General features: G+C 31.0%; 1 protein-coding gene across 1 annotated transcript; it reads left to right on the forward strand.

Annotated features, from left to right (window-relative positions):
* The first annotated feature begins 1000 nt into the window (after positions 1 to 1000).
* Positions 1001 to 7748, forward strand: LOC143054366 (protein FAM8A1-like). The gene is made up of 5 exons (XM_076227368.1): positions 1001 to 1414; positions 2221 to 2341; positions 2859 to 3009; positions 3442 to 3593; positions 5345 to 7748. The coding sequence occupies exons 1-5, from the start codon at positions 1003 to 1005 to the stop codon at positions 5502 to 5504; spliced, it is 996 nt and encodes a 331-aa protein (XP_076083483.1). The 5' UTR covers positions 1001 to 1002; the 3' UTR covers positions 5505 to 7748.
* The last annotated feature ends 2556 nt before the right edge of the window (positions 7749 to 10304 follow it).

A 10304-nucleotide genomic window follows, 5' to 3' on the forward strand; every position in this document is an offset into this window, starting at 1 on the left:
TGGTTTATCCTGACTTTTTTTTACCTTAGTTGTCATCCTGCCTTTTTTTTTTGCAAAGTGTCTCATCCTGCCTTTTTTTTTACTCAAAACTCCTGTCCTGCCTATTTTTTTCAAATTTCATCCTAGCCCCCCCATAAAAGTCAAATGGTAGCTCCCTTACACGCGCCCCCTTGGTGCTACTGCATGCATGAAGATAATAATGTTACACGCACTTCCGAACGCACATTATATGACATGCGCATTACAATGGCCGGACAAATAGCTCTGGCACTATTCGTCCGGCTAGCCGGACAAATAGCCACTCCGTTTTTTATTTAATTTTCAATTTTCTACAATGTATGAACATATATCAAGTCTCAACAATCCATTGCTAGTCGATTGCAATAACTTTTTTACTATCCATACGAGCCCCAAGCTTTTTTCACTTGGGGCTCGTATGGATAGAAAAAAGTTATTGCAATCGACTAGCAATGGATTGTTGAGACTTGATATATGTTCATACATTGTAGAAAATTGAAAATTAAATAAAAAAACACCAAACAATTTTTTTTTTAGTGAGGTCAAAAAAAGGGGGGTCCATGCCCCAAATACCTGTGCTCAATATGGATTAAAAATCAAATTAGTGTACCTATACAATGAAGAAGGATAGGAATACAAAATAAACACAGTACGGACATATTTTACTTGATCATAAATAAACGTAGGTGAAAAAACTGTCAAAATAGGTGCAATTTGGGTACCGTCACGTTACAAGACGGGGAACGCCTGTTGTGGATATTTTTTATAATTTTCATGGTTAGCATTGAAACAACTTGCAGTGGCAGATCCAGAAATTTCTAAAATGGAGAAGGAGCACTGACTGACCTAACAAAGAGGAGGCTTCAGTCATACACAAGTGATTTCCATAAATTTTGAATCGTTTTTGTTCATCTCATTTTAATAGATTGAATGGTGATTAGTCAAACCAGTTTTGACAGTATAGCGGAAAAGAATAACAGCGAAATGGACAAGAAAACAATGAAAAACTCAGATTTTAGCCCCAAGAACTTTACAGAAACACCAGAAAATGAACAATACAATTTGAAACAAAGATTTACCAAACAATCAACACGAGAAGAAAACAAGAACACAATAAACATGCGTGAATATGCTCAACAACTGGCCCCATGGATTCACCAGTACAGGTTATGGACTACAATATCAACTTTACCACCAACTTTCCCTCATCAGGCAATGAGTTGTATGCAGTTCGGGGGCCAACAGACGTTTCAATCGTTTGGTTCTGCACCTGTTTTTCCAACAGCCAGTCCTATTATTCATAATCAGATCGGTGCAACCCCTCACTGGCCTCAGGCTCAAAATCGAAATCAGAGAAACGTTAGAAACGGGCAAGAAACAACAACAAATAGATTAGGTATTTCAGAAATTTCTGTTGCTTAATTAATATTTAGAATTAAGAATGGAAATGGGGAATGTGTCGGGCCTCGGGGAGACCAACAACTAGCATGTGACCAAACTAATAACAGAAAAACAGCCAACAACACAGTAAGAAAATCCCACACCCGGAGGCTTGCTTCAGTAGGCTTCTAAACAAAATATGTACTAGTTCAATCAAGGATTTGTATAGTAAGATCTTATATACAAATCCTTGGTTCACTGAATAGGGACGTCACAACAAACTCCAAAACATATAAATAAACAGTATTTCGGATTGAATGGAGCAAAGACTGGGGTCTATATATATGAATATGAACCAGCACACAGGAATTGCATGAATAAAGTAAAATAAAATAACTATTTGGCTAATGTTAATATCAAAAACAAAATACAGGGTATATCAGGGTAGCGCCTGATATCGAACCAATAGCAAAATGGGCGCTAAATAATGAAATATGAGCACATGTATGATGCTACATTCCTAAAGTACATGTATGATGTAAAAGTAATGTGCAAAAAAAAGGTGCCAACCTACACACATGACACATGCTACAGAATAAAATTAACATATTGTAAGTTTCTTTTTATACAGTCAAAAGACTTACCTTTGTAATTTATTTTTGGCATTGATTATTAACATGATTAAATGATGTATGCTCTAACTTTACAAGTGCACAGATAAGTCTGTAGTAAAGTAAATTTATGGCATAAACATACATGTAGCTTATATTTGTCTGTTCATTTTGATGGACCATATAATGCATTTCCATTTTGAAATTTCAGGTACAGAATATATGTTACCACCCTTATGGAAGAGAGTTCTAGCAGAAGTGATAGACTTTATTGTATTATTTTACCTGAAAATCATAATCATGATTATGGTGATGAGACAAATGGGTATTTTGTAAGTTTTATGTTATATAATTATATCATTATAACTGATCATATTATTATCTTTTAGTCATTGTTAGTTGTGGTTATTTCAAAATGTAATTTTTAGTCATCAATTTTTTTATTATATTTTTTTACACTTGCTAAAGATGAACGAAACATTTGTGCCTCAATCGGCAATCCTCGGGTGAATCCACTTCTCTCCTATCTGAGATGGAGGTACGAAATTGGCCAAGTTGTGACGAGCGATTTTTGCCCCTTAAGGGATTGGTAGAAACTTTACTTCAATGGAAACTGTACAGCCTTCAACCTGGAGTAAACCCTATATTATGAAATGTATGATACAATGTATGATTTAATTTTTTTTTTATATTTTCTTTGCACTTTCATACTCTTTTATATACACATGATACATGTACTGCGATGTTTAATCAAATGTTAGGAATCAGAATTTGATTTTAAGTTTGAAGTTTTAATGAGCTTTATCTACATGATATATATACATTTATAAATATTTATTTTTCTTTCAGAAAAACAGAAAATGTGTTGAATGTTCATATTGATGTTGTCCCATATTTTGACCTGAAGAACATGGAGATGGACATAGATAAAGCCTTTACGATGACGTCAGAAATAATAGCTTTAGAAATCGTCAACAGAATAATGATCACTTTATTTGAGGTACAATTGTATTTCAACTTTGAATGTTTAGAGGGAAGGGGAAAGAGGAATGAATCAGTTTGTCTAAGAATTTAATATGTATGTGCAAGAGTTCCGAATCAGTTGGTTGGTCCTTATACATGTATCATGTTTGTGAAGTTTAAAAAAGATGTAAGAGAGAGCCAACATTTATGTTTAGAGCAAAGAATTGTAGTTAAAAACTGTTGCAGACATGTATGTTGATGTTATCAAAGTGGAAAGTATTTACAACTTTCTATAAGATAAAGAATTACATGTTATAGTTCAATGATTTTACTCCTGTTTGTTGTTAAAAAAACATTAATAATTTGAAATTTCTCTTTTTCATTAATAATTTGAAACTTCTCTTTTTCATTAATAATTTGAAATTTCTCTTTTTCATTAAAAATTTGAAATTTCTCTTTTTCATTTTAGACTTTCTGCTTGCGGAAAGGAATGGGATCACCAGGTGGAGCCACTCCTGGAAAAAGACTCCTTGGAATGGTGGTTGTATCGTGTGAAAATATCATGGATCTGGGGAATGGGAAAGTTTTAGTCATTCCTGCAGAGGATATAGGCTTTATTAAGTAAGTTTTCGAATAGAATTGGCAATATAACTGTCCAAGTTTGCATAATCATATAGAACCAAAAAATATATATTTTGCTAAAAAAAATTATGGCATTATGGTAAAATTCTTTAAAGATACCAGGCTTCTAATTTTGTAAACCAGATGTGAATTTGATTGATCTGCAGTTTGATTCTTAACATAAATTTGAAGATACTTGAAATGGTAGAAATATCCAAACATACAGACAGGTAAATATAAAGTAGCATACAAAAAAAGAGAAGAGTACATGTATTTGAACAAAATAGATTTGAAATGGTATTAAACCCTGTTTTAAGGGATATATATACCTAATGTTAACAGAGTGCTTTAAACATGTTAGATAATAAAAGGTTTCTGAAAAAAAAAATTGCAGTTATTGTTTCTTTAATCAGTTATTGTTTATATATTAAAATAATAATAGAGTAATACAATTTTAAATATATTTACAGATGATCCATTATAGCTAACAAATGGAACAACACAAAATTGAGAAATATTTTAAAACATAAATTTTCCTTATTTGAATCTGAAAAAATTTGAGCAACATATTTGTAAAGTTTGAAAACAAAGATTAGTAAAGATATTGCTGATAATGTAAGCCATGGGGATAAGATTTTCAGTATTTAATTTATGATTGTTTTTATGACCCCTTAAAACATGTTAAGAATGTAAATTTAACATACAAAGTTGAAATTATCTAGTCAAAGGGAGATAATCTCTCATATTTTTTTAATACATTTTTCAGTCAGAGGTCGAAAGTGTTTCTACACTCAAAAAATACAAATTATATTTTAAATATAAATGTTTTCAAGTTTTTATTGAAATATAACTATTTAATAGAATTATATCTGCAGTTTCTTTCTACAATTTTAAGATATGATTCAAACTTCTAGAGAAATTACCGTTTATGGACAAATCTGAATGTCTGCAAGACTTAAAATATTATATGGTTAATTGGAAACATTATGATACTAAATTTCAATATATTTTTTTTTAAAGCTTATGACTTTTAAGAAATGACATGTCATAAAAACATTTCTAAATAACCTTAAAAAAGTGTAAACTTTTAAGTGATTAGGGTAACAGTAAACATTTCATCAAAATTGGATCTGGTTTAAGATTTTGACAATCTAAGTTCAAGTGAAGAAACTCTTTAAATATCTGACTGTAACTAATATAACGAATGTGAGTATAAACAAATGCATTTTTCAAATCAAAGGAATTCAAGGTGTATAAAAAAATTGATTGTCTTCTTTGTTATTTAAAATTTTAATAAGTGTGAATTAAGGTGGTACCTAACACTACAGGGAGATAACTCTGTAAAGTCAGCTTAACGTTTTAATTACATTGTGTTGTACAAGGAATATGAAGCCTCTCAATCATCAAAATTGGTGTTTGTCAAATTGCTATATAACCAGTGTATTTTTTCTGACAAAACGGTTGGTTCAGATTTTTTAAAACTTTTATATTTTGGTTTAAGTGTCAAAGTAAATACTTTGACCAAATTTTATGAAAATTAAACGAGCCAAATTTATTTTAGTGAAAGTGTTGGGTACCATCTTAACAGGTTCAGAAACTAACAAAGAAAAGAAATTTCATAAAACTTGTTAAAAAACATCAACAAAATAAACCTGAACAAAAACCATCATTTATGTACTGAAATCCAATAGTATGGAAAAAATTCATTAGAATGGATCTAAATATTGACAATGTTATACTTAATTTTTCAGTGCCTTGGTCAGATCTGTAATAAAGAATTTCACACTAGCATTCTTTTTTCCTGCCTGTTTAACTGTGTTCTTTTTCCAACATAACCGAGCAGCATATGACATTTTAGCCAAGACAATAGTTGTGGAGCACATACGTCCAATTCAGCGAAATATGCGATAGCAAATATATGTTAATTTTAATATGATAGATATTATTTGTTACAATTCTATTTGTTTTATGTTTTATGTAATGTGTTTTTATGATGATGTTGTTTTACAAAACCTATCATTGCCCTTTATTATGATTATAAAATTTTAATCACAATTTCATTAAAATTTCAAGCTTCATATTATAACAATTTATTATGTGTTCATTGTCATTTTGTTTTTCCAATTATACATTTTAGAATAACTTTCTGACATATATGTTAGTTTTCAAAACATTCTTCTTTTCTGAAATTTATTGTATCAGAGCAAACCAGCTATATGGGGAAATTTTTGGCACCAGAAACCAAGATAAAAGGCTGAAATTGAGATGCAGTTACAAACTTTAATGAAAAAGCAATTTAGTATAGTATAAATTACAAGATTGGATGATACTTTTCAACATCAGCAATACAGTATCAAGTTGAACAAAACTATCAATTCACCTTCATATATCACCCTTTGCCTGTAGATATATATTGATTCTTACATTGATATCAGTGGATTATAAGGTTTATCCAATCAAGATAGGTAAATTATTAATTTCAAAGACTGAGCCTTGGCAAGGACTTTAAAATCTATAATTCAACTTAAGAATGAATAAATCCGATAACTCATGAAAAACTATGTAAAAATCTGTTTCTTTAATGATGAAAAAAATAAATTTTAAATTTTTAAACTTAAATCCTTATCGAGTGCCTCCCACATTCCAAAAACAATTTCATTAAACCTGTTAGCATATTTTGATCCATCCTGGTAAAGGTTATGACCCTTATATTCATTCAATCATCTTCTGAGATCACCGGAAACCACAGGTTTATTATTTTTGGGTTAGAAACGTCAAAATTTCCATAGAATTAGAGAAATGTGGAATGACTACATTGTCTGGGGAAATATAAAAATATTTTTGTACAAGACTCAAACATGTTGGAAACAGGAAGTTTCCCCCAGCATTTTAATTCTTTTCGAGCCTAGTACAAATAAAATTTACATTGAGGGTCAATGTATGGGTTATTTTTTTCTCCCACAACTGTTTCAAATGAAATATTTGGATGAAAACAACAACTTTGAATTTAAAGCTAATGACGTAAAGATTCTGTGAAGCTGTATTCTTTATTGACGTCATAAATAAAACTCTACAGAAACTCTTTATTTGTAAGTGACTTATCTATTTAAAAATTTTGTGCTCATTTATAGCTTGGATATGCTCTATATCAAGGCAAGAAAGAATTCTCTTGTTACATTATGTTATCTGTCATTGATGTATTATATGGTCACATGGTGTATAAGTTTGTGATATTTTGTACTGTGTATGTGAATCATTTATTAAGACGAAATTGATGAGAATGAGTTGACTTGTATTCTTGCCATATTGTTTTTTAAGGTTTAAAAAAATATGTGATACCTTTGTAAAGCTTCATGCACAAATTACTGTTCAATTCTGTGGATTAGTCTTATTTCATAAAGTAAAAGTAATAAATTCCTTTGAAAAAGCTCATTAATGGAAGAATGCAAAAAGTCAGTTGTTATCTTATATATGTCCTGCTTAGGTGTTATGATTACTCTGAAATTTAATGTTCAGTCAATTAAAACATAGATAAAATGATGGGTCAACAAGAGATTATTTCCATTTTAAGATAATAAAAGATTGCCATGGCAACAATTATCACTTGTAAGTTTGATTTTTAGCTTAGTGGTCTGCAAAAATTGCAAACATCAAAATTAAGGCAGGAACCTGTTCAGTCGTTGTCGTTTGTTGATGTGGTTCATATGTGTTTATCATTTTTTATATAATGTAGACCAGTGGTTTTCCTGTTTGAATTATTTTACACTAGTCATTTTGGAGCACTTTATACCTTGCTGGTCAGTGTGAGCCAAGTCTCTCTGTTGAAGACTGTACTTTGATCTTTCATTGTTTACTTTATTACGCATTGTGACTCATACCGCATCTTCTTATTTCTATGTAGTCAAACAATTTGTTGTTTTAACAATAAAGTTTTAGGAAAACCTTAGATAGACATCAAATCTCTATTTCTATCTGTAGAAAAGTAAAAAAATGTATGTGTTGTTTTTCACAATTGTTGGCATGTACTTACAGTGAAAAAGTACAAATGCTCATTTGTTTAAACAAAGTATTTATTTTATTGTTAAATTGTCTTCATATTTTAAACTAAATGTATTCTTTTACATTAAAGCTTTTAATAAAGTTTGATATCTGGAAGTTTTGTAACTTATAAAGAATACCATGTTGCCACAATTGAGAACATCAAGAAAGGGTTAAATAAGGACAATCCAAATTAAGTTTAAGAAAGACTGGCAGCAACTAGATGTTAAGCAAATGACACTCAATTAATCATTGTTATGCCTCTGTCCAAGTGGAGCGGACATTAAGTTGTACCCTTGTCCATTGTCCTAAAATTGATTTCAGTTCCTTAACTTTAGTTTGCCACAACCACATATTATGAATCTTATACACAATGCTTATTACCACAAAACACGGATCAAATTTGAATTGAGGTGGCATCTCTTTTAGTAATTTACAGTTTTTCCCTTTTACAAATGGAAACATTGCTAAATTTTTCTATTCCGTCCTCTAAGCTTAAGTTTGCCTCAACCAACTTATACACAAAGCTTATTACCACAAAACTCGGATCAAGTAGGAATTTGGGTAGTCACTTTATTCATTCTGGAGTTATGTCCCCTTATAAATTAAAATGCAAGCGTGGGCATCATCCATGTCACATGGACACATTCCCCATTTACTGTACGAGCATTCATTATTATTCGTTGGATACCAATTATCGTAGGTACAAATAAACCACGACATTAAATATCCACCAACATATAAGTTTTTCTTTCTCCACAAAAATTGGTACCAACAAAAATTAATGAATCCAAAGTATTCATTACGATTTCTCCTCGGTTGGAGAATAAATATTTTTATGCCCCACCTACGATAGTAGATGGGCATTATGTTTTTTATGCCCCACCTACGATAGTAGAGGGGCATTATGTTTCCTGATCTGTGCCTTCGTTCGTTCATCTGTCCGTCCGTCCGTTCGTCCCACTTCAGGTTAAGTTTTTTGTCGAGGTAGTTTTTGATGAAGTTGAAGTCCAATCCACTTGAAACTTAGTACACATGTTCCCCATGATATGATCTTTGTAATTTTAATGCCAAATTATAGTTTTTACCCCAATTTCATGGTCCACTGAACATAGAAAATGAAAGTGAGAAGTTCAGGTTAAAGTTTTTGGTCAAGGTAGTTTTTGATGAAGTTAAATCACATCTACTTGAAACTTAGTAAACATGATCTCTATGATATGACCTTTCTAATTTAATTCCAAATTAAAGTTTTGACCCCAATTTCATGATCCACTGAACATGGAAATTTAAGTGCGAGTGGGGCATCCGTGTACTATGAACACATTCTTGTTATCTTTGTGATATATGCCAATCATTCAGAATTAAAAACCATTTTCACTAACCGCAACATCTCTGAAAGGAAATTGAATTTCCAATTTATTTCTAAGGATCTTTTGATATTCTCACCATGCATGTGCGAGATTATGGGTTAAAATTCTGACTTTGTCAAAGCAAAGACCTCATAAAAGGTTTTCATAGCTTCTCACACCAGCTCCCATTTATATGTAATAGCTTTTGTTGACCCAGAGTTTATTAATGGGTCCTTATTGGATGGCAATTGTCTTTCCTGTGGCTTGATACTTTGAGCTAGAACATACAAATTATGACTGGGTTAGATCAAAGCAGGGTATACACGTTTATTTTATTGTCATTTATCAAATAGTCTTATATCTTCCTGAATATGCATGTAATATTTGATGCTGGACATTGCAGTGGTCAAGCACTCAAATGAAGAAAATTGAGAAATATAGGTTTATGTGTTCACTTTGTTCTACTTAGAGGAATGTGTTGTGTGCATATGATACAACTGTACACCTTACTTTATTTAAACTAGAGGGTTTTTATAATGATTATCCTAAACATGTCTGAAAAATTTGCCACTGGTGGTTAAGCTAGCAAAACAATCGTGTCTTCAATTCACTTCAACATCCTACTTAATGTTGGAGAATATTCTTTTGAAGACGAAAATTGTGTCTGTAATATACACTTTTAAAGACTGGTATCAATTTATCAGTATTTATGACATCATTTTTGGATGTAACACTTTTTTTGATTGGCTGATGTCGTTTTGTTTATCATATCATAGACACAATTTTGTCATGTGACCATGACGTCATCAACGTTTTTTCATGATTTACGCCGGTTTAAAATGGAATTTAGAATTATATTATAAGAAATAACTGTAATATTTTTTCTGTCTATTAGAAATAACATAAAAAATGTGGTGTACAGTGACTGTACACTGTTAAATAACCCGCTATGCGTGTCATTCAGTGTGCGCCACATATTTTATGTTATTTCTTCATAGACAGAAAAAATATTACAGTCATTCCTCAAATAAAAACACTTGTAAAATTCATTTCATATTTTATTGTAAATAATATATCTTAACAAATGCACTTGATGATAACTCTTGATACAAACTTCCTTTAAATCATATTGGTGCATTCTGACATCAGATATCTGGGAGATCATAAAATGAAATTATATTTGAGCACCATATGGTTTTCAAAAATAGATCAGTGTCTACACAAAGTGTAACATTTCACTATCTGGAATTCATTGAAGCAGCATTAGACATTATTTGTATGCTGATATGATGTTTACAAAGATGTCTATTTATAGCATTGCCCA

The sequence above is a fragment of the Mytilus galloprovincialis genome, chromosome 12 (genome assembly GCF_965363235.1).
Source record: "Mytilus galloprovincialis chromosome 12, xbMytGall1.hap1.1, whole genome shotgun sequence".
NCBI classification, from domain to species: domain Eukaryota; kingdom Metazoa; phylum Mollusca; class Bivalvia; order Mytilida; family Mytilidae; genus Mytilus; species Mytilus galloprovincialis.